The sequence below is a fragment of the Astatotilapia calliptera genome, chromosome 17 (genome assembly GCF_900246225.1).
Source record: "Astatotilapia calliptera chromosome 17, fAstCal1.2, whole genome shotgun sequence".
In the NCBI taxonomy this organism is placed as follows: Eukaryota; Metazoa; Chordata; class Actinopteri; order Cichliformes; family Cichlidae; genus Astatotilapia; species Astatotilapia calliptera.
This window is the reverse complement of record NC_039318.1, coordinates 14,838,157-14,863,149: the sequence shown is the minus strand read 5'-3', so window position 1 is coordinate 14,863,149 and position 24,993 is coordinate 14,838,157. Positions and strand designations below refer to the sequence as shown.

The following is a 24,993-nucleotide window of genomic DNA, read 5'->3' as shown; positions in this document are numbered from 1 at the left end:
AGAGGTGTGGACTCGAGTCACATGACTTGGACTCGAGTCAGACTCGAGTCATTAATTTTATGACTTTAGACTTGACTTGAAAAAATGTTCTAAGACTTGTGACTTGACTTGGACTTTTACACCAATGACTTGGGACTTGAATTGGACTTGAACCGGTTTACTTGAAAAGACTTGATATTTTACCCCAAATATAAAATTTAACATGCATATTATATAGAGATTGAAAATGTGACGTCATTCACGGGTAGAACCGCAAAGGATTCTGGGAACTCGTGGCAAGCGGTACTAGCGCACGCTTTCAATTAAAATCAGTTAAACAGCGATAAAAAGAAACACAAAAATGTCAAGAAGCCGTTGTATTATTAACTGCAATAGCCGGTCGCATGACAGCCACGGGAAGCCGACGGGTAAAGAGATCGGTTGTTATCGGATTACGTCGTTGAAGAGAAATTGTTCAAGCCATGTTTCCGAAGTAACAAAGACGCGATGGATGGCCTGGATTGCAGCCATTCAAAGACCAAATATAACGTCCCAAAACACTCCAGCTCACAGGTTAGTCTGCTCCAAGCATTTACACGAAGGTCAGTGTTTTTTAGTAGTTAATACGTCATTTTCATAACATAATTAGTGATATAGGTTACAAGCAAGTCTGGCGCTGAACAGAAATTGTCGCGCTATGCTCCTTTATTTATTGTGCATAAATAGTGAATTGTCCTGACACAATATTGCGTTTCGCTTCTGTTATTATGGTACATTGACAAAAACATATACTTTTATTCACAGGATAAAACAGGTTTTTTGTATCACTAATTGCCCAGTGCGATTACAGACTGCGGTAAAGTGAGCCGTCATTTGTGAGCCGCGGTCAAGCCAGCCGCCTCCTATCCGCGCGGTGATTACAGCATACAATATTGTTGTCACTGCTACATTTCTGTAACGCTACCAGAAATTATTTCCACTACTAATTAATTACCGTTGAGCTCAAAGGTCCTATTAATAAACGGTTAACGAATGTGTATTTATGACGACGATTTGTGAGACTGGTAAACTTATGATACGTACGATGGTCTTTCGTTCTACACGGTGCATTTCAAGGTCCTGCACCCATCTGTCGGTAAACTGTACCTGGGCTTGTTGCAGTGACCTGAAGTTACTAAACTTCATGAGTGTATGCACTCACTCCAAGAACCGTATAATTATAAATATGCATATAAATATGCTAAGATGAGATAGCTGACTTCATCTAACTAGCAAATGTTGTCCAGGCTACGTTGGTGATACAGTTTTTTTTAATGTGTATGACATTTTTGTCATGCGATTTTAAAGCTGGTCCTACAACCGCATCCAAGAATAACATGCAGCTTATCTCAGAACTGTCGGTGAAAATTATTCTTGGAGCTAGGTTTAATTGAGCTGCATTTTAAAGAGGTGCAATTTCACAATTTGTGTATATTTTCTACGTTCACTATTTTGTCTGTGTTGAGAAAAACACAGATTTTAAAATTACATGGTCTAATATTTACATTTAGCATAACTGCAACATTCTTTTTTCGTTTTTTTTTTTTTTTTTTTTTAAAGACTCGAAAGGACTTGAAATTCAAAGTTTCAGACTTGTGACTTGACTCGGACTTTTACACCAGTGACTTGAGACTCGACTCTGACTTGCCTGACATTACTTGAGACTTGACTTGAGACTTGAGGATAAAGACTTGAGACTTACTTGAGACTTGCAAAACAATGACTTGGTCCCACCTCTGAAAGAGAGAGAGAAAGAGAGCCAGGGACAACAACGTCACATTAGAAAGGTATAGTAATCATCCACAACTATTTTCAGTTGTGGATGATAAAGGATTCAGAAAGTTTATTCATGCAGGCCCATATGACAGAGAATGTGCATCTTCTTTTTGTTTTCGTATTTTAATTTATATTTAATTGTGTTGTGGTTTGCAGTGTTTTGTGTTGTTTCACTTAAAATTTGTTTAAAAGGAAAAAGCTGAAAATTTAAATAGTTAAAAGTTGAAATGTAAATAGTTGGTTTTTGTATTATATGATTTATTTATTACATTTTATGTGGAGTGAATAAATAAAAGTATATTTACGGTGGCCCCTAGCGACAAAGAACGTACAAACTCCAAAACACATACAAAACACAACTGCTCCAGGATGCTAGGCGCAGTGTTGAGCTTTTGTTACCTAGTGGTTACACAAGCCAGGAAGTACCAACGACCGGATTTGGTGTGTGGTAGTAACAGGTAAATGAACTTCTTTTTTTTTTTTTTTTTGAATATATATGAGTGCTTGTGTATAAATACACAAACAATACACATATGCTTTCAATTATGTAATTTAAGTGATCTAGGTAGCTCTGCTAAGTTCAGTTAACGCTAGAAATATGTTTTGGAGTTTGTACTTGCTTTGTCTCTTGGGGCCACCGCATATATTTATATATAAACATATATAAATAAAACCACGAGTTTTTTTACATTAGTAATTCCTTTTGTGCGTAATTTTTTTATTGTTGTTAATAATATATTAATTAAAGCAACAAAACAACCTGAAGAGCCAGTTGGGAGCCGAAAGAGCCGGCTCTTTTTAGTGAGCCGAGCCAAAAGAGCCGGTTCTCTAAAAAGAGCTGGAAATCCCATCACTGGTATATGCATATATATAACCCATATTTACACATGCACACACATGCTGCGTATGCATCTGTAACTATGTGTGTCTTGCAAACAGGTTCTGACTTCTGGCTCATTTTCTGTTTAATGTTTTCTGAGTAGGACTGTTGAGTTTCCTTCAAAGGAAATTTCAGATCACAAACACTCCAGGGTAAAATCTGCAGAGACCAATTTAAATTGCAACTCAAAATTTAAAGAGGAACTATTATTCTCATTTCTATCTCCACATGTTCATTCTTTGACCCTGTTGCAGTACGCTCACATGTTTTGCCGCCAGATTCATGTGCCTGAGGCGAGCATATTAGAGATATTTGTTTCTGTTGACATCATATAGAGCCAAAAAAATAGGAAAAAGGAGCATTAAGCAGGGTGAACCCTGAGCTTTTTTATTTGGCCATGTTTTATATAACCACAATTCCAAAAAAGTTGGGATGAGATGTAAAAACAGAATGCAATGACATGTGGATCTCATAAACCCATATTTTATTCACAGTAGTACACAAAAAACAAATGTTTAAAATGGGATAGTCATGATGGGTATAAAAGGAACATTTTATAGAGGCAGAGTTTCTGTTTCTTCAATCAGCTTTATATTGTAACGTAAAGGACCTACAATAATATAGAGAAAACCTTAGCAATCAGATAACCCCCTCGGTTATTACTTGGTGAGAGTGGGGAGGGAAACAGTGGTTAAGCCTTTTGCAGCATAACTAAGAGGGGATTCAGGGTCACCTGATCCAGCTCTAACGATAAGTTTTTACCACAGTTTTAAAGTAAAGAGGCTGTCTGTCTCCTGAATCTAAACTAAGAGCTGGTTCCACAGAAGAGGGGACTGAAAGATTCTGCCTCTCATTCTACTTTTCAGTAGCTTTAGTAGCCTGGCTTACTACAAGTAAGCCAGCAGTATGAGAGCAAAGTGCTCTATTTGGGTGATACGGTACTATGAGGTCTGTAAGATAAGATGGGGCATGATTATTTAAGACCTTCTGGTCAAAAACAACTCAAAGATTCCTCACAGTGTTACTAGAGAACCAAATTTTCCAGGTCTTTATGTCTTTAAGACATTTCTGCAGTTTAACTAATTGGTGTGTGTTATCTGGCTTCATGGAAAGATAAAGTTGGGTGTCATCTGCATAGCAGTGAAAATGTATGCTATACCTTCTGATGATACTGTCTAAGGGAAGCATGTATAATGTAAACAGAATTGGTTCTAGCACTGAACCCTGTGGAACTCCATAATTAACCTTAGTGTGTCCATTTACATGAACAAATTGGAGTCTATTAGATATATATGATTCAAACCACTGCAGCACATACCTACAGCATGCTCTAATCACTGTAATAAAATATTATGGTCAGCAGTATTGGCCCTAGCAGGACAAGCACAGAGATGACTTGACTATCAAAGGCTAAGAAGATCATTTGTAACCTTCACTAAGGCTGTTTCTGTACTGTGATGCATTCTGAAACCTGAATGAAGCTCCTGAAATAAACCATTCCTCTGCAGTACATAGAAAGAGAAAAATGCACAGTGGGTGGTTTGTTAAGACAACAATTATAAAAGTGCCATTTAGAAAAAGTCTATTATGCTTTATTTCATATGATTTATAGAAAATTTCAGTATTTACCTTTTGCTACAAGCTCCTTAAACTACAAACACAGTTATCTGTAGGAAAAGCAGAGGCTGTATGAACTCATCCACCTAGAGAAACAAAGGGCAACTGACTTGCAGGAAGAGTTTTGATTCCCACGTTCACGAATGTTAGAGCTCCAATGAATCTAAAATAAGGCCTTGATTGGGCTCAGTTGTGGCTCAAAGCATGAAGCTGTTTAAGGTAAGGGATATTCCTATGGTTCAAAGCTTGTGTTTCTGGCTCCCAGTTTTATTATTTAACATCTTCCAGCAGTCACAAAAGTAGCTGGTTTTCTCTGGCTTTTCCTCGGGTTATGTTCCATCCCAACTCCCTCTTTGAAAACTGTGAAGTGATGAGGATTCCATTCACACACTTTAATCAGTGGTATTTACACTGAGTCAGATGATTGTTTTTTTTTCCTAATGTGAAAGTAGTTGTTTGCCAAATCTACACACATTGATCACCAACACCAGAGGTTCTACTGATGTATGCAACAGTTTAGCATCTTTTTGATTTCTGCAGCTCTGGGGCAGTTTAGCCTTCCTGCTGCCATCAACCTTGTTTCTAACCACAGCAGGCAGTTAGCTGCAGAAATTAAAAGCCCAACGTTAGCCACAAAGTTAGCAGTTACTAGCTCCTTTGTGAGATCGGAAAATCAGTATGTGCTGCAAACAACGCAAAGTGGGCAAAACAGAAGTAGGTTTCATAATTTAATTCAGAGATTCAATTCAATTCAATTTTATTTATATAGCGCCAAATCACAACAAAAGTCGCCTCAAGGCGCTTCATAGATACAGAGAAAAACCCAACAATCATATGACCCCCTATGAGCAAGCACTTTGGCGACAGTGGGAAGGAAAAACTCCCTTTTAACAGGAAGAAACCTCCGGCAGAACCAGGCTCAGGGAGGGGCGGGGAGACCGGTTGGGGTGAGAGAAGGAAGACAGGATAAAGACATGCTGTGGAAGAGAGACAGAGGTTAATAACAGATATGATTCAATGCAGAGAGGTCTATTAACACATAGTGAGTGAGAAAGGTGACTGGAAAGGAAAAACTCAATGCATCATGGGAATCCCCCGGCAGCCTACGTCTATTGCAGCATAACTAAGGGAGGATTCAGGGTCACCTGGTCCAGCCCTAACTATATGCTTTAGCAAAGAGGAAAGTTTTAAGCCTAATCTTAAAAGTAGAGATAGTGTCTGTCTCCCGAATCCAAACTGGAAGCCTGGTTCCATAGAAGAGGGGCCTGAAAACTGAAGGCTCTCCCTCCCATTCTACTTTTAAATACTGTAGGAACAACAAGTAAGCCTGCAGAGCGAGAGCAAAGTGCTCTAATAGGGTGATATGGTACTACAAGGTCATTAAGATAAGATGGGGCCTGATTATTTAAGACCTTGTATGTGAGGAGCAGGATTTTGAATTCAATTCTGGATTTAACACGAAGCCAATGAAGGGAAGCCAAAACAGGAGAAATATGCTCTCTCTTTCTAGTCCCTGTCAGTACTCTTGCTGCAGCATTTTGGATTAACTGAAGGCTTTTCAGTGAGTTTTTTGGACATCCTGATAATAATGAATTACAGTCGTCCAGCCTGGAAGTAATAAATGCATGAACTAGTTTTTCAGCGTCACTCTGAGACAGGGTATTTCTAATTTTAGAGATGTCACGCAAATGTAAGAAAGCAGTCTTACATATTTGTTTAATATGTGCATTGAAGGACATGTCCTGGCCAAAAATGACTCCAAGTTTCCTCACAGCGTTACTGGAGGCCAAGGTAATGCCATCCAGAGTAAGAATCTGGTTAGAGACCATATTTCTAAGATTTTCAGGGCCGAGTACAATAACCTCAGTTTTATCTGAATTAAGAAGCAGAAAGTTAGCGGCCATCCAGGTCTTTATGTCTTTAAGACATTCCTGCAGTTTAACTAATTGGTGTGTGTGATCTGGCTTCATGGACGGATTTACCCACAAAATGCAAGGACTGAATATGCATTATGTGCAGGGCAAAAAACTTTCAGTCACTTCAGAAACTTGCACTGTTGTCCATCGGGAAGGCTTGTGATTGGTTCCAGCAGGCTGACATGTCTTAAATAACTGTCTTCAGTGAGGGGAAAGTTGCCTCCTGCAGCAGATCTGTACTTTAATGTGCAAAAATGACAACAACACTGCCTGCCAACTACATTAAAAAACCTTTGAAAATGGTATGAGGAGTTTAGTTCAGTTTTAAATGCAAAGGATGGTCACATCAAAAAAGGATTATGATTTTCATTTTCATTTTGTATTAAAAGTATTTTTTAATCTTGATTTCTATTTAGCTGTTCTCTTCTTTTTAGTTCATCTCTCCTCTTTCCCTCCTTGCTTTCTCCGTCATCTCCTCCCCTGGGGAACTGAAATTCCAGCATCTTCCCTCCCTCTGTAAAGCTTCACCTCCTCCTTTCTCCTCCCACTCTCTTCCTCCCTCCACACCTCTCTCTCATCTTCCACCATTCCCTGCTTCATCCTTCTATCCTCACTCACTTGAACTCTGTTAGGTGTGCTGTGAAGTCCAGTGGAGCTTCTGCCTTTTACCTTCAAGATGTCCTGGGCTCGAGTCTTTGTCTTGTCTGTTCTCACCACCCTCTTTGTCATTACCTGTGAGTACCTTGTCTTGGTAGGTGGGGAAAAGAGTGGGGGGAGTGGAAGAGTAACTTTTGGATTCAACATCTTCAGGGTAGAAAAAACAAGAGTAGCTTTGAGGGTACAAAGCACTGATGGATTGTGTTGGGTTGACTGGGGAACAATTTTAAAATATTAAAAATATATTTTTTAATGTATTTTTATTTCTATTTATTTTTTATTTTTTAATATTTTCTCAGTTGGGACAGGCAAGTATGTATGGTTAAATGCTTAGGTTTGGCACCCAAGGTAAAAAAAAGTTTTCTTCCATTTGGCCCCTTTGTGATGGCTGAGGACACAGTAAGGCATGATTTTTATGAGACCAATCACTGAAAAATGTGGTGTGGCTTAGATGCTTATAATAAGAAACTGATCTAATCTGAAGCAAGCTACACTAAACTACAGCACAGAGGAAGACATGACAAATTTGTGAAATGGAATTTTGATTCAAAATCTACATAGTTTGTTTTTTTACACTCAGTGCTGCACAAAACTGCCTAATGGAAACATCTGTATTTTTTACATGTCAGATCCTTCGTTAGTTTTGTGCCCCCGGCTATCCACCAGTAAGCTTTTGTTCAAGGAGTACTCACAGTGGAGGGGCTGTATTTGAAGCTGTATTTAAAGATTTGCAGTTAAAGACTTAGAGAATGAAAAGCTCTTCCACATGAAGTGAATATATATATATATATATATATATATATATATATATATATATATATATATATATATATATATGTGTGTGTGTGTGTGTGTGTGTATATACATATATATATATATATATATATATATATATATATATATATATACACACACACACACACATATATATACATATATATATATATATATATATATTAGGGGTGCAGCGATACACAAAATTCACGGTTCGGTTCGGTTCGATACTTTGGTGTCACGGTTCGATATTTTTTCGATACAAAAAAAATGTTCATGCCTTTTTAATTTGTCATTTATTAAAATTATAAATATATATTTTAACTCAAAAGTACAGTTTTTAAATTTAACCCTAACCCTTGTGCGTGTTTTTTATTTTGACAGCGAATGCGCACCTGCGGACCACTTATGTGCAGCCCTGGTTATTTAGCTTGTCATATTGCAGCCACAGAAATTCTTTTGTCCATGAAACCATAAAGCTGCACTTTCTTTTTGCCTTATAGTCTGATTTGTCATAACTTCTCAGTTTTGTGGTAAGCTTTTCTTTGGCTGTCACTTCTTCACCCTGACCTGTCTTATTTGGCTCAGCAGAACTAAAATATATATACGATTAATAAGACGATGTCAGAGGAATTGGTGCACAAATTATCATCACTCACAGATCAGTGCTGTCATTGCAAAGTGAAAGCAAAAAAACAAGCGCAAATTCAAACGCGATTTCAATATGTCACATATTGACAGTGGCTCACCGATGCCATAATTACCCAGCTACATTTCTGAAAGAATGCAAAAGCATTGACATATATTTTTCCTTCCTACAATAGCCCGACGGGCAGGGCAGAGATAGATTTTGGTAGCCCGACTGAAAAGATCGCTAGCCCCGGGACGTCGGGCTAGCGATATTGCGAGCCCTGTATCTGATTGAGGAATCACTCATCTTTGGAAAAAGAGAGTTTATTACAGAGAAATGTCTCTTTCCAAAATAAAAGCTATACTATCCGCTTCTTCTGGGCTATATTCTCAGCAGCATATTAAACATATAAGGAGAATCATGTGCTAACAGCTGTCTAAATGACTCGGCTAAAGTTAGTAGCATGCTTGCTTGTTTTTTTTCTGCTTCCACTTGTCTTTGCACTAGGATGATGTCGGCGTAAATGTGCAGTCATATTCGTTGTGTTCCCACTAGTGCTTTCAGGTTAATCTCGTTGAAATGACCTTAACGCCACAACACGGCAAATCTCCGTTAACGAGCTACCGCCGATCGCCCCGTGCATGGGGCTAGACGGCCAACACGTTAACGAGCTAACTGCGCTAACACACTAGCTCCCACCCATGTAATTGAGCATTGCATGGCACATCCAACATACTGTTTTACTTTAGTGCATGACTCGCTTACCTTCAGGGTCATACGTCACATGAAAACCAAAATAATTCCAAACGCCAGATCTGAATGAGGGTGCGGGAGGTCCATGTTGTAAGGAGAGCTTAACTTCTGTCTTGCTAGCTTGCCCTGCGCTCTTCCTTCTGATGATGCTGTCTGTGTTGAGCGCTCAGTGAATCTGCGTTCGACTACTCCGCCTAGGCTGCACTGTCGAGCCTAGGCGGAGTAGTCGAACGCAGATTCACTGAGCGCTCAACACAGACAGCATCGTCAGAAGGAAAGTTGATAAAATAAATTAAAAATTTTGTATTGTTCGATACATATGCGTACCGAACCGAAAGCACTGTATCGAACGGTTTAATATCGATACGAATATCGTTGCACCCCTAATATGTATATATATATATATATATATATATATATATATATGTATGTGTGTGTGTGTGTGTGTGTGTGTGTAAAGCATATATATATATATGTATGAGATAAAATATTTTCCCCTCACCTTTAGTTTTCAGCCTGGTGGAAGGTGCAGCAGTACGGGATGACTCAAAAGCATCAGATGCTAAAGGTATGACTTTTTATCCTTCAAGCTACTTCCAGTAAATTATTCTTTACATTTCTGCTCATGCAGCTGTGAACTTATGACCTCTGACCTTTAGGTGCTGCACAGCAGGTTTTTATGCCCGAGTCAGACGCCTCCAACTTTTTCAAACGCCGCAATCGGCGCTCAGTCCGATACTACAAGTTCCTAGGTATGCTGCACACCATATATTTTACACATCCACTTTAAAACAAAGGCTAGCCACCAAGAGGAAATTGTTTAGGGCTGTCTGCATGTTGTTTTGTAGTCATTTTGGAGGAAGAATGGCTATTTCTGAAAAGCTGAAGAATTGACTGCCTTTGCGCTGTTTGGCTGGTGTGGTCTGGGAGTGGGGAGTGTGTTGATTTATATTCAGTGCTACATGTGGTTTAGTTCTCCTTGGCCCTGCTTGAGTCGCTGATGTGGCCACACTCAATTATGGCACGTTCCATAGATATTCTTTGTGTGACTGTTGGCTTATTCGTTTGTGGTTGGGATTGGAGATGACACAGTTTGTTTTGGCTGCAAGCTGGGACACTTAAAGAGAGTGATACAAACTCAGGCAGGTGTTCCATGCAGAAGCATCTTTCAAATCTAGGTCTCTCACAGACACACACACAAACTGGAGGCTGCAGAAGGAGTCACAGGGTACTCTGGAGCAGGCTCATTCTCTAAGTTTCTTGGTACAGTAAGCTCATTCTTTCATTCTGAGAATTAGTACAATAAACATCATTCACACACCTTAAAACTAACTAAACAGAAACACATTCACTTGCACAAAAGCTCTGAAACCATCAGTCCAACCCAGAAGTTTTTCTTTGTTGATTTATATGTTTTATACTGGAAAAAACTATCAGAGAAGTATGCATGTCCCTGGGCAGACCTCCAGAGACAGGCTGTTTTTCATGACACTTTTTCCCACCCATCGTAGCAGTAACAGACAAACAACCTTTTCTTGGAAAAAAGGTTGATATTGTTACTTGCCAAGTTAGTCAATTTGAACCCTAGTCAGCTATGTGTGTGTGTGTAAAGGACTTTTCTTTGGAGAGAAAAGTAAAGGTGGATGCACAACAACCAATTACAGAGGAAAGATTTTATTGAAAGGAAGAAGTCTCTGTGCTCAAAATTACTTAAAAGGCAAAAATTGATTGTTTTATGTATAATATTTCCAACAGATGTTGGATGACTGCTTAACCAGAGCAGCTGTCTGTAGCATTCTACTATTCTTTTCCCTTTCCCCATTTTTGTTTTTCCATTTTTAAATCTGTTAGAGAATACAAGAGGACATTAGACTTTGTTGTCTTAGCGGTATGTTTTTTATGTTTATTATGCTGGAATATCCAGCCATGACCCATCTTCATTTTTCTGGCTGAGGGAAGAAGACTCTTATCCAAGATTTTACTGTACATGGCCCCATCCATTGGCACCTCAATGCAGTGTCATGTAGTCTTAGCAGAAAACCCCCAAAGCATAATAATCCACCTCCGTGCTTGACTTTAGGTCATACTCAGCATTTTCCCTCTCACAGATATGGCAGGTGGAGCTAATGCCAAAGAGCTCGATTTTGGTTTCATCTGACCAAAGCACTTTTCCCAAAACTTTCTCTGAAAAATTTAGATGTTCACTGGCAAACTTAACAAAGGCCTTTATCTGTACCTTCTTGAGCTGGGCGCACTGCAAGATTTCAGTCCATTATGGTGTAGTGTGTTACCAATGGTGTTTTTTGTGACTGGTCCCAACTGCCTTCAGATCTTTTGGAAGCTCCCCCATATAGTTTTACGCTGATCCACAAACTTTCTAATGATCATCTTCACCCAATGTAGGATTTTGCATGGAGCTCCAGACCAAGAGTGACTGATGGCCATTTATATTTCATGCATCTCCAAATAATCGCACAAACAGTTGTCACCTTTTCATCAAGCTTTTTGCTGATGGTCTTGTAGCCCATTGCAGCCTTTTGCAGGTCCATGTCCCTTAACAGCTTTTTGGTCTTGCACATGTTGGTGGAGAAGGAACTGATTCTGTGGACAGGTGTAATTGATTGACTGATTGTGGTCTATTTGGCAAATGGGCAAGCAGCAGCCTATCGGTGTCTCTCCATTAAAATGGAACTACTAAAAAAGTCTCTTCATTTCTTCTTAAGTGAGAAAACTTCAAATACAAATTCAGCAAGGCATCAAATATAATTATTTCCCACACTGCAGCTACGGTTGACCTACAGGCACTATGTATGGATTAGAAGTCTTATCTAATCCATAAAGAGCCTACCCTGTACCTGTGCCTGGGATAATGTTCACACAATATTTTAGATGTTTATCCCAATTAGAAGGTAAATAATGGAATAAAATGATTAATCAAAAATGAATAAAAAAGAAAGGTTACAGTAGAATCAGACCATGGAAGTAAAAACTACTAAAACAGTTTTGAACATGTGAAAAAATACAACCTTCTATTTTGACTATTTTGTGAGCAAATAACTCTTTCCATCACCAACAGCTGAGCAGAGGGTGAAAATGGCAGCCGATGAGCGCAGGAGAGAGTACAATGAGGAACAAAGGAACGAATATGAGAACTATGTTGAGGAGGACCGAGACGGTAAGACCTGAATTAACCTGGTTTCTTTAAAGCAGGTTCCTGTGCTCTCCGATTTAACACCATGAAACAAAAATTAAGTTACGGCATCTGGCGATTCTATGACTCCTACTATTAGATATGTTCCCTCAAGTCTACATTTTGCTGAGATTGCACAACAGCACATCAAATTAGGAAATACACAGCAGGGGAAAACATTTTCCTATTATCCTGTTTATAGCGCTAATGAAAACAGGAAAGGAATTTTCAATTAAATACCAAATGCTTACTTAAAGTCATTGTTTCTGTGTGCTGAAGGTGAAATCATCAAAACACAAGTAAAAAAAATGCAAGAACAAATAATCATGAATCATTGTCACTGATTTAACAGAAATAGTAATGGAAACATCAATCTGCTTTGAGACCCCTAATGAAGCACTATAACAGAAAAGATAGGCGATATTGCAACAGCCAACTTGAGCTCACTCTTACAGGAAACTGACAATTACTTGAATGTTAGTCACCATGAGAGGCCTCAGTCGAGACCACACTGAGGGACAAAGATTAAGTTTGGATCTTCTGGCACCCACGAGCCGTTGAACCACAGCACAGTGCCTGAGACTCCACACCAAATCAAAGTGTCTATTTGTGGTTGATCCCAAGCTGACAATCTTCCCTGTGGTCGTCTGTCACTTGTGATATAGCTGCATTCACAGTTTCTAAACTAAGAACTGCTAACCATAAAGATGGGACTGGGTTTTATTTGTGAGAGACGGTGTTTGCATGGTTTGGGTCAACAAGTTCTAAAGATAAACAAGGTCTCAACCGAATGCCAACACAGAATTCGTATTTTCATGTCTCGGTCCATTTTTATCACTTTATGCTGCATTTAAAATCAAGTTGGTGAACCATAAAGAATGGAAGAAATATTGCGATACCAAACTTTGAATAATACCTGAATTACTCTGAAGTGAGCACATACATTGCTTTGCTATGGGGCCAACAAATTCTCTATACTGTGCAAAAGATGAGCTATAGTTAATTATGTTATTATTATCAAGTTAGTGTGATTTACTTTTCGCAGCAAGGGTTTCATAAAATTTCACTTTTTGATAGATTTATTGTTAGCTTCTGAAAGCAGTTGAGATTATAGTTAAGAAGAATCAATTGCCTAACTCAGGAATGCAACTTAGAGGTAGCATAAATGTTTTTTACCCCTCACCCATATTAAGCTGATAGCGTATTGTTGTAGTCGTCGTGGGTGGGCGGTGTCTACTCCCAAATTTGTTAATGCAATAACTTGAGAGCAAGCCATCATCGGAGTTTCAAATTGATACCATAGGTGCGCCTAGCATACTAAAAATCTCCGCTGAGTTTAAGAGGTCAGGTTTTCTGAAAATCTTGGGAATGTGGTAACTGGGAAAAAAAGCAATGTAGGAATTTTAAAATTCATACCATAGGCGCATCTACTAGGAGGCTAAGGCATAGCAGTCACCAGTATTTGTCCTCATTGTAAATAGGGTCTGTAAAAACTCAGCTTTGCTAACACTAGCCTAGCTAGCTAAGAATTTAAGGCACTGCTAATAATGAAAAGCATTATACTTTAGAGTCACATTTCAGGCTATGTATGGAATATTTCAGTTCTTTTTGTATATGCTAATAGACAGTGGATAGATTGAAACAATCTCCTCTTTATATGACCCACTACAGTCACCTCCACCTGATAGCATCTACTCATCGGTTTTGTTTGATGAACTGCTTCCCGCCAGTACAAAAATAAAATGAGGTGTAAGAGTGAGGATTAAAGTATAGCATTAAAATTGTATGTTGGAAAAAGTTTGCACAGTACTCTGATAAGTCTTGAGCCACCTCAGAAAATAGGAAACAGGTGTAACAAATTATTGAACGTGTAAAAGGAAATGCGCTTTATAGAAGGTAAAAACAGTTTGTCTAACAATTCTAACAGGCTTAAAAATCAATATTTAATGTGACCACCTTTATTCTTTAGTTTAGCCTGAACTCTCTTTGCCAGCTTTCCTGTAACGTCTTATAGTAGTCTTCGGAAATAGTTCTCCAGGCATCTTAAAAGATCTTCCAAAGCTCTGTGTATTTTGGATGTTGGCTGCCTCTTGTTCCATTTGCTGTCAAGATTATCCCACACTGCTTCCTTATCAAGGTCTGAGCTCTGGGAAGGCCAGTTATGATTGATTGTGTTCCCCCATGTAAAATGCAGCCACAAACCATGACTCTGCTGCCATCGTCTTTTACAAATGACTGTTACATATCTCTCCTGACAACAATCCAATTTGGTTTTATTTATATAGCATGATATAGGAAGAACCCTCTGTCAGAGTTGGGACTCAGAGAGGATATCCATGTTCCGCATCAGTTTGCAGTCTAAATTCTACAGACCTGTTGCATCTGATTTTCTTGCCCCAGTGGTTGTGTATTCCTTTCATCAGTCTTTTCCTTCCACAACACCCATGCCAGGCTACAATGTTCCCTATTGTTTTATGGTGTCAATCGCTAGTTCAAACTCGTTTTTTATTTTGTAAACTACAGTAGAGCAGGAATACAATGTGATTATGAATACTGTGCTGTCACAGTGGCTTTCAACATATTTTACATATAGTTTGTTATATGCTTGCTTATTGCATTGCCTTAATTATGATTTTCTTTCTTTTTCCATCTACAGAGGTTAATGAGAGGTCAAGAGAGACAAATGAGCAGTTGCGTGAGTTTCATTACGATGGTCTCTCTCCTCGCTACTACTGGTTCCACTAAGCATCCTCAATCACAGAGAGCTGGGCAACAGCAGCTCTCACTGCCACAACCTTTACCCCGTACTGAAGGTGACAGCCCGACTCTGAGTGCAAGTGGTTTCTGTATTTGTCCCACTTTAATCTACACCTTTTTCTCAACCTGATTTCTGTATACAACTTAAAGAGTGCAATATATGTCTTCATTGTTAAACTGTAAGGATCAACTTTTGTACTGTTGGGCAGAAATTTTGCATGCTTTTTTGGGTTTTTTTATATGTACATTGAAGCTATATAATGTCGTTTCAGCCTGACGTGCTGTATTAGCGGCAAGAAACCAACCTTTTATACACAAATGGTTTTGCCAGATAAGAGTTGTAGCTTAATTTTTCCAACAAACTGTCCTTCATATCCAAGTCACAATGACAAATAAAGATGAATTTCCAATGATGTGCTTTTCCTCACACTTCCACTGTCTGGTATTTTGAGTTTTACTTAAAGGGAGGTAGGCGGTTTGGAATAAAAGATGAGGTGAGCTGCAGAAATCATCAGCCTGAAATGGATCCCACATTCCAGAGTGGAAATATTAGACACAAAGTGCTCAGTGAAGAGAAAGAAGGGGGGGGAAACAAGCAGCGACGGGATAGCGAGCAAAAATAAAAGCCTCACAATGATGTGGCATGGCACTCTGGCACTTGCTAATCACACAGCTTCAACCCCAGAAAAGCTTATTTTATCTCTATACTGTGATTCCACCTCAGACCTTTAAAGCCATGTGGATTGGCTCAAAGAATTGAGTAAGTGCCACCTGGCTCCGCCTGGCACCAACATATGGAGCGTGTTAGAGGGTGTTTCTGTGCCAATATAGGTGAGCAAAAATTCTTCTCTTGTAGGGAAAAACAGTCTGTACATATAAAATCTTTAATCAGCTTTAATCAGCCAATTTGCAGCACATCTGGTATCACCACAGACACTCAAGAGCTACATAATGTCAAAATTTAAAAACAGACCTGATACTAATGAAAGCCTGGTAAAACCTTAAATTACAAACATAAAAGTCTATAGGTTGCTCCCTCAATAATAAATCACTTCATGCTGTTGAGGAATTTGGCATGCTCCTCTCCTCGAGGCAGGAGGAGCTCTCCACCAAGCTTAGGGCCAGTTTTCTCCTGCAACGAAACATCAAGTGTGTGATCAGTCTACTTTGTTTCAATCAAATGTTGCTTTAAACTTTTAAATTGGTAATCTGTGACAGCTTACCTTCAACATCCCATCTCGTTCCCATTTAAACAGACCGCAGTTGCTGAAAAGGCAAAATGACTAATGAGTTGGCGAGTCCCACAGTCCCACTACAGTGTACACATCATTTCAGTGTTTCTGCCAGGCCTTGTCGGAAAGCCACTGTCTTACCTGCAGTGTTTGTGTGGCAGTCTGTCCAGAGCAATGGCTCTCTGTCCACAAGGACATTTAAAGAAGCGTTTCATTGCCTCGTGCCACCGCAGATCATGGTTCTCCTCTACACAACGATCCGCCGGCTTGAAGTAGGTGTAACTACACTGGAACCAGCAGAAGAATAACAACGGTTTACTTCAGTGACTTCTGATAGACAACCACAGCACACCTGGGTCAGCGGTGAATTCAACTTCTGGCTCAGTACCTTTTTACAGGTGACAGCCCGACACTTCATCTCTCTGATGTTCCTCATCTTCTCCTCCATCTGCTCCTTCTTCACCAGAACATTGAAGTAGCGCTCTTGTAGCTGGTACTCCGCCTGAAAGAGAAAGAGAGCTATTCATTAAGAAATATACAATGGGGCGAAAAAAGGTTATTGGATACCATGCTGAATTTGTAAGCTTGCTCATTTCCAAAGAAATTAACCTACTAATTTTTAACTGGCCGCACACTCATTGGGGGGGGGGGGTCCTCTGTATGTATTACCTTACAATATAAAGTGTCTTGAGGTGATTGTTGCTGTGATTTGGCACTGTATAGACAAAAGTGAATCGAATTATATTTGTTTAATTTTAATGAAGAGAGACACTATCAACCAACCATATCACATACATATTTATACCTTATATCATTAAGAGAAATATGAATTTAATCCCCAAGCAAAACATGACTCATGTCAGTAAGACATTTGTCGTACTTGGTCACCAGGTTTGCACACATCTCAGGAGGGATTTTAGCCCACTCCTCTTTACAGAAACTCTCAAAGCTTCAGCTCCCTCCACAGGTTTTCTACAGGACTGCAGTCTGGAGACTGGCTGAGGCCACTCCATGACCTTATAACTATACCTAACATGTTTTTTCTGGCATTTTGGTTCTGATTCTTCCCCATTAAAATGAAACTACCATAAAAATTAGAGGAAGTTCAATTCTTTGTAAGCCAGCAAACTTATAAATTTGCACTAAATTTGGTTTTTCATATGCATCTATGCATCATCAAATGTCACTGGTCATACCGCTTGAAGTATAATCCCGTGGCGAGATTTGGCTTTCAGGATCTTCTGAAACTCCTCTGACTGGACATAGTCGAGTTGTTCTCGCTTCTTTTTCTGCACCGGCTCCTCCTCCTCATTAGCTGAGGCTTCAGACAAAGAAAAGAACCATAAAACAGGCAACGGTAAGTTTACTTCAGCATAAAAAGATAAAGACCTGTGTTCCCAAGAATCTGTGGCAGCACAACAAACAACAAAAACAACAAAAAGATAACATTATGCAGTCAAGGTACAGAGGCAACAATATCCTGCCATCCTGTGAGGTACCGTACTGCTAAAATAACAAATAATTGTTATCTTTAATTTAAAACTTTACAAGAAAGTTAAAAAAAGAGGATAGCTATCTAGATGTATGAATTACACTGGAAAAAACTGAAATGCGTACCACTGGGTGAGGTGCGATTCCGCTCTACTCGGGCATTGATCTCACTGCTGTCACTCCTCTTCCTCTTCACAGCGTTGGGGTCTTCCTTCACCAGCCCCGTGTCTTTAGCCCTTAGCTTCTTCAGAGCAGCCAGCTTGGCAGCTGATAGGTTGAGGGTGCTGGGAGAAGGAGCTGGAGGGGGGCTGGCATCAAAGAAGAGGATATCATCTCCCTTGGAGAAGCCTCGGCCCAGGGTCGGAGTGTGGGGCGCCGCCGGGCTTTGGGAGGCCGTGGGGACTTCAGAAGCAGCTTTTGGTGACATTAAACAATCTTGGCCCGTCGCACCCCCCGAGTTCTGCAGCGACCTTCTCTGAACTTCTTCCACCCTTTTCCGCCGGCTCTCCAGGAGCTCCCGCTGCTTCCGTTTCTGCTGCTTCAGCAGGTCTGAGGCCGAGATGGACTGAAGAGGAGCTCCCGATGTTTCTTTGGAAACTGAGGATGCCAAATAAGATTTTTTTGTTGGTGTGTGTGTGAGACAGATGACTTAGTTCACAACACTGTAATCAAACGTGTCTTTAATATAACCTAGCTTGCCAAAAAGTGCAAAAGATTTGCAGGTTGTGTACCTGACTGGCTGCCCTGCGTGAGATGCTTCTTCAGCTGCAAAGCTCCAGGTGTTGGCACTGACATCAGGCTCTTGAATTCATCTGAGCAACCTGCAACTTCACCAGACTGCATGGCTACAAACACACACAAGCAAAAACAGTTGAAATAGGGAACTCCCTTCTGCCTTTGTTCATCGATCTCTCCTAAAATTACCGACAGGATTGAAAACTACATCAGTATTTTAATCAAAGGAGAAAACAATTTTTAGATCCGAAAGTCGGGGTAAGGAAAAAAGGGTTTGAAGCAAAAAATACTCCTATGCAATTCTATATATCTGTCACCTACGACATCAGGCTTGTAAACATCAACTTCCATGAGGAATGATTCAAATCTGTGAGTGTGAGAGAATCTAGCAGTCCTTACCGAGCCTCTTGGCTTGACTGATGAGCTGAGCCGAGCCTCTCACAAACAGCTTGTCCAGAGTTTTCTGGGTGGGTTTGTTTGGTTTGGACGCGGTCCTGCAACACACAGGCTTGTTACTGAAAATGCAGCAGCTTGGATGCTTTCAGTCCCACACTGTGTTCCTGGTTTTGTAAGGGTGGCAGTTAACTTGCGCAAACTGACTTCAGCACACACTATTGATTTGAAAATCCAGTTAAAGCCAGAATCTGTGTTGGACAGGGTTATGACCACAGCCTGCATGACTAACTGCTGCAGAGGATACTAACAGAAACAGCTGAGTCAAGTTTTTATTGATTTTACTGCATTGTTCTTCATTTGCTATATTGTAGATGTAAAGGGAAAGTAGAAAGAGCTTCCTCTTACAGTCTGACTGACCTGAACTTTAGCAATAGGAAAAAACACACTCACAGTGAGGCGGCACAGGCAGCAGAGGACACGCCGCCGTAGTAGAAACCGTCCTGACAAATCCGCTCTCTCAGGCCACCTGCCTTCCCCTTCCCCATGACTTTACTGGGCGCTCTTCCGGAAAACGACGACTGCAGCTCGGCCCTTTTTGAGCTCATCTTCTTATACTGGGCCTTGACATGATACTGGCAGTATGGGCACTCATACTGTGGAGGAGATGGAAGTTTAAGGCAACAGGATAATCATTTAGGTACAGAAAACACGATAGAACAGACTAACCATGTTAACTATCTGCGAGCATGGCTCTCCGTTCCTCTTCACACCCTTGCAGATACCGTAGTCCTGAGCTTCACCCATCAACAGCACCTTCTGTGGGTGATCCACCGTCAGGCTCACCTGCACACATTCCACACAAGGTTTTATATTCTGGGAAGGAAATCAGCTTACAGTACAAAAACTACAGACACTACAGACGTACATGATGGGTGTTAGCTACTGGAGGTGGGACTCACCAGACAGCCCATGATACGATACCATCATTTCAATCACGATACTTTAATAATGCAATGTGCAGACTATTGTGCATTATTGCCTTTTGTCACCTTTTTTCAATTGCAAATTGTGTCCTCAAAGTTAGACTTTGCCCGTATCCGTTTTATCCAATGAGATAAAGTTTAGACATATGAGTTACATTTTGCAGTAAAATGTAACATTGTCAAACCTTTATATCACAGTGCCATTAATAGATGGACTAAGGATCTGTTTATCATTAGGTGTAAATGTTCATTTAAAGGCATAATGGCAAGAAAAAGGTTTGAGCCTCAGACCCTCAAGAAACATTTAAGTGGAGGCCTCAAGTGTGTCCAATATTCAACATATCAGACTGTCTTTCCTACTGGAAGCTGATTTTAAAGTACAAAATCACTGAGAATGAGAAAATAATTTTTCCTCAGACTCCACATTAGATTCATTTCAGACTTTCTGCTCACCCCGTCATATCCTTCTTTCTGCTTCATGGGGTTTGGGTTGAGGAGTCCGACTACTGTGCCCGTCTCAGTCTTCCAGTGCTCTTTGTGAACTTCACCAAACAGAAACAGAGACACAAACACTTCCAGGTTATGGAGGTCATTGAGTTTCCAGATGCTAAAGGTTTTGCCCTGCAGAGAAGAAAGTGCTCAATCAGGAATATTACAGGATAAATGTATTTATCATCCGCATAGAAATATCTTCTTAGTGCTACCACGAAGGTTTTTGACTTCCACAGGGAAAAATAAATAAATAAAACAAATCCTAGCATCATGCAAGCAATACTGAAATAGTTTGGTTTAATTAACTCCAACTTAAATATATTAAACACCAAAAAATCTTTGCCTCCTGTATATGCAGAACAATCCTACTTCTGTTCAAAGTCATCCCTAAAGGCTGGATTAAAACCAGAAAAACTCATCCTTAACTACTCTTTTACAAAGAGTTTTTATTCATTTCTTTTGTATATTTTTCTATGAAACTGTCACTGATGCTGCACAAACAAAGTCCACAAGGTCTGACTTACACTGCTGTTGCTTTGAGGCGTGGCTTTATTGACCAGCACAGCAAACGTCACCCAGTCGCTGTCTTCCAGCTTCTCCCGAGCCATACGCTCCGGTAACTGTGACAGTCGAATCAGACGGCGGTCAGCCATCTTACGGTCCATCTCGCTAGAAGAAACACGTGGTTTTCTGAGGAGACAAACAGAACCGAGCCAAAGACTTAAAAACACAGGAATGGGAAAAAACAAAACAAGAAAACCTAATTCAACTGACAACTTGTCATCACTTCAGTGCTCTGACCTGAGCCGCAGTCCTGAATATTTCTCAAGAGCCACGTCTTTGGGAAGAGATGGATAAGAAGGAGCTTTAGGCTGCACTGCTGACGCAGCTGCTGCAGGTCTGCTATGGGACGCTGAAGGTGAGCGCAGAGCATCAGGGGCTGTGCTGGTGCTCTCTATGGGCTTGAAGGAGCTGCCGATCTTTATCTCTACCAGTGGTCCTCTGCTTTCTGAGGGGAGCACAGCCAAGAAAAACTCAGACACAGAACATACGTGCATCACTCTAATGTGTGTGACGACACAATCACTTTGTTTAAGGAAAAACTGGAGTTTTACCCAGTGATGTGCTGGGTTTAGGTTGGTGAGCCACTCTCGGTTTGCTTTTAAATGAGTCAGCAAAGCTGAGCTGAGAAGAAAACTCAGAGGACTCCTGGAGCTTGAGGCTTCCTGCTCTTGCTGGTGTGGATGAAGACGCTGCTGGAAGGATGGAAAAAAAAAAGAAGAAGAAAGAATTCATGAAACATGAGGTGGGTTATAGCTATAACAAAACTATACACAAGAAAAACTGCTTTACTGCAGTCGCACAGAGAGAAGGTTAGACACAGTACAATGTGCTTGAGCACTACAGAGGGAGTTGGCATCACTGTTTTCTTTACCTGCTGGTGTCTTCTGTGTGTTAGTGGCTGGTCTGGCCTGGCTCAGTTTGGAGGCCGGTTGCTGGGTAGGTGCAGGTTTGGGTCTCACTGGTGTGACACTTGGTGAGTTTTTTCCTGAAGTCTTGGCTGAAGAGGCTGACGGGACTGAGACTTTCTGGCTGGCCTCCAGCTGCTGCTGCAACCTCTCCATCTGCTCCTTCATCTGCCTCAACTCCTCTGAAGAAGAAAAAATGCATAACAAAATTAAGCTGACAACACAGGCTCAGCATGTAGCTCCACTAAACTCCACTGTACATCAACAAACCTTGTAAATCCTCTTTCGACTTGTTCAGGTTCTCACAATCACCCTCTGATTCTTTGTCCTTCTCCTCTTGTTTGATGTCATCCACATCTCCAAAGAGCTCCAACATCTCGTCCACATTGTGCTCTTCCTCCTCGACGCCCTCTTTGTACTCCTCGTCATTTTCCTCATCAAACAGCCCGTCCAGATCGTCCGCCTGCTCCTGGCTTTCTTGTTCTTCGCCAATACCCTCGCTCTCAGCCAGCAGCGCAGTCAGAATATCCAGATCATCCTCACCTGAGTGAAATGCACATGCACTCATTTGTGTCTTAACCCACTGATAAAGCAGTATTCTCGTGAGCTTTAAATCAGACACTTACTCTCCATTTTAAGGAATTACACTGTGTCGTTGATGTCAAATCACCTGGTCACCTACAGAAAGGCAAATATGTGGAATTACTTTGGCAGAACCTCAAGAAAGACCCGCAGAAAACAAAAACAATAAAAACCCAGATGTGGGCTGTAACATTCAAGAAAACACATTCTTTAAATGCTTGACTGAATTGTGAAACTGTTCAGACCACACAGCAGCACACAGGAAAGTGTGATAACACACTCCAGCAGCCGTGTTTCTCATGTATCCAAGGTGTCCAGCTGACCACCTGGGAGATTACAGACTTTACAAGACAAAGTTAAACAAGCCGTGTCATGCTCCAAGTTAGATGCTGTCTTCGACCCTCTTTCTCAAGGTTACAAACTTCTAAAGTTAACCGAATGCTGCATCTTTCATAATGCTTGTGTTATGTATACAGTAATATAGAATTTAGACTTAACAAGAGGCTTTGTGAGCTTATCCCAATATATTATCTCTCTCAAAACTTTGAAAACAGCTTCTCATTTAATGGTTTTTCTTTATTTTTACTACTTTCTACATTGTAGATATAAACTGAAGACATCAAATATAAATAGCTGCTAAGAAACCACAACTAAGGAAAAGCAACAAGCAGAAGAGATTTGTTTAGACCGGTGGAAATCTGTGCTTTGGTCTGATGAGTTCAAATTTGAGAACTTTGGTTCCACCTGCCGTGTCTTTGTGTGACACAGAAAAGGTAAATGGTCTCTACATGCATGGTTCCCACCATGAAGCATGAAGGAGGAGGTGTGATGGTGTGGGAATAGTTTGCTGGTGACATTGCTGGGGATTTATTCAAAACTGAAGGCACACTGAACAAGCATGGCTACCACAGCATCCTGCAGCAACATGCCATCCCATCTGGCTTGGGTTTAGTTGGACCATCATTTATTTTTCAACAGCACAATGACCCCAAACACACCTCCAGGCTGTATAAGGGCTATTTGACCAAGAAGGAGAGCGATGGAGTTCTGTACCAGATGGCCTGGCCTCCACAGTCACCTGACCTAAACCCAGTCAATGTGGTTTGGGATGAGATGGACCACAGAGTGAAGGCAAAACGGCCAACAAGTGCTAAGCATCTCTGGGAAGTCCTTCAAGAGTTTTCCATTTCAAGTAATCACCTGAAATGGAAAACCATTTCAAAAATGAAGCTAATCAAGAGAATGCCAAGAGTGTGCAAATCAGTAATCAAAACAAAGGGCAGGTATTTTGAAGAATCTAAAATATAAAACATGTTTTGAGTTATTTCACACCATCCATCCATTCGCTTCCATTTATCCTTTTCAAGGTCGCAGGGGGCGCTGGGGCCTATTCCAGCTGTCATAGGGCAAGAGGCGGTATAAACCTGGACAGGTCGCCAGTCTGTCACAATTATTTCACACATTTTTGTTTACTACATAATTCCATGTGTTCATTCATAGTTTTGATGCCTTCAGCAAGAATCTACAATGTATATAGTCACGAAAATAAAGAAAAAACCTTAAATGAGACGGTGTGTCCAAACCTTTGACTGCTAGTGTAGATGCACAGCTTGTCCAGCTCTTGGCAAAATAATTTTACATCCAACACAATTTCCTGCACTGATGAGATATCACCCTGTTACCTCCTTGCTGGGGACACATTAGCATAAAAAAAGAATTCCAGATTTTCCGGCAGAGGTTGGAGCAATCTCTTCACGATGCAAGTAATAATTGAAACTACAGTGATATGAAAAACAGTTTTCACAGGACTCTATGCAGTGCTGTGCAAAAACTAAGCACAAAGCACAATTTAATAGCTTGTAGAATCACTTTTAGCAGCAGTAACTTAACAGTAACTAACCCTGTACATACATTAAATCAATTAATTGTGTATTACACTTTACTGCACAGTATAGAACAGTGCAACACTGTGAGCTACTGAGCATAATTAAAATCCTGTCCCAGTTGTTTTAAAGACGCTAACAGCTTTAACACTCATTCTATGTGAAAACGAAAAGATGTCCAAAGTATTAAAATCTAGGTTCAGCCTAAAGTGGAGATAAGTTAAGCTTGACTTACAATGTAAAATGAAACGACTAAGTGGTTACACTTAACCCGGTAAAAAGCAACTAAGAGCATAAATGTTTGAAGATATGGACAGCCGCTTTCCCAAGTGAATATAAAACTATAATTCTGCATATGTATATATACACAAACAAACAGCTTCCATTCATTTATGACCAAGTCAAAGATAATGAGACAGTTTACCTTTTTGCAACTTTGCGTCTTCCTTCACTCAAGCACCCCGAAAACCACCTTACCGGATGTTACGACCACATTCAACCTCTCGAAAATAACGCCTACTGTCCTAAGTAAAGCCTTTCGTGGCGATGTACAAGTCATTCGGTTATATTTAATAAAAACGACACAATAAACCTCATTGTAATTCACACACACAGGCCGGGCGAGGGAGAAAATCCAAACTGGCGCTAAACGAAGGACCCCGTTGTGTTGTCGGAGTGCTGGTAGGTGCCCAAAATCTTGCCTGATTTAAAAAAAGAAAAAAAGATTAATGGGTGGTTGCTCGGATAGCAATTTCTTTGAT

General features: G+C 40.4%; 2 protein-coding genes across 4 annotated transcripts; one reads left to right on the top strand and one right to left on the bottom strand.

Annotated features, from left to right (window-relative positions):
• The first annotated feature begins 531 nt into the window (after positions 1–531).
• Positions 532–15,382, top strand: ucmaa (upper zone of growth plate and cartilage matrix associated a). 2 transcript variants are annotated; one of them, XM_026148398.1, is made up of 6 exons: positions 532–552; positions 6,708–6,941; positions 9,531–9,590; positions 9,682–9,774; positions 12,099–12,197; positions 14,869–15,382. In XM_026148398.1, exons 2-6 carry the CDS (start codon positions 6,884–6,886, stop codon positions 14,955–14,957), a joined length of 399 nt encoding a protein of 132 aa, XP_026004183.1. In that variant the 5' UTR covers positions 532–552; positions 6,708–6,883; the 3' UTR covers positions 14,958–15,382. The 2 variants fall into 2 exon arrangements, with proteins under 2 accessions (XP_026004183.1, XP_026004181.1); XM_026148396.1 differs by lacking the exon at positions 532–552 and having other exon boundaries at positions 6,242–6,941.
• Positions 15,383–15,835: 453 nt separating this feature from the next.
• Positions 15,836–24,911, bottom strand: mcm10 (minichromosome maintenance 10 replication initiation factor). 2 transcript variants are annotated; one of them, XM_026147230.1, is made up of 18 exons: positions 24,657–24,911; positions 22,394–22,445; positions 22,038–22,310; positions 21,734–21,949; positions 21,414–21,554; positions 21,100–21,307; positions 20,823–20,988; positions 20,260–20,427; positions 19,550–19,666; positions 19,274–19,476; positions 18,827–18,921; positions 18,424–18,537; positions 17,819–18,289; positions 17,398–17,522; positions 16,590–16,703; positions 16,343–16,488; positions 16,193–16,235; positions 15,836–16,101 (listed from the first exon to the last, which is right to left on the bottom strand). In XM_026147230.1, exons 2-18 carry the CDS (start codon positions 22,398–22,400, stop codon positions 16,018–16,020), a joined length of 2,691 nt encoding a protein of 896 aa, XP_026003015.1. In that variant the 5' UTR covers positions 22,401–22,445; positions 24,657–24,911; the 3' UTR covers positions 15,836–16,017. The 2 variants fall into 2 exon arrangements, with proteins under 2 accessions (XP_026003015.1, XP_026003016.1); XM_026147231.1 differs by having other exon boundaries at positions 21,414–21,551.
• Between the last annotated feature and the right edge of the window lie 82 nt (positions 24,912–24,993).

Coding starts and splice junctions, on each gene's coding strand:
- ucmaa (XM_026148398.1), top strand. CDS start 6,884: ATGTCCTGGGCTCGAGTCTTTGTCTTGTCTGTTCTCACCACCCTCTTT. Junction 9,591..9,681: donor AAAAGCATCAGATGCTAAAG/GTATGACTTTTT, acceptor TCTGACCTTTAG/GTGCTGCACAGCAGGTTTTT. Junction 9,775..12,098: donor CCGATACTACAAGTTCCTAG/GTATGCTGCACA, acceptor CATCACCAACAG/CTGAGCAGAGGGTGAAAATG.
- mcm10 (XM_026147230.1), bottom strand. Junction 21,308..21,413: donor TAAACCCAGCACATCACTGG/GTAAAACTCCAG, acceptor TGCTCCCCTCAG/AAAGCAGAGGACCACTGGTA. Junction 17,523..17,818: donor GAATCGCACCTCACCCAGTG/GTACGCATTTCA, acceptor CTTTGTCTGAAG/CCTCAGCTAATGAGGAGGAG.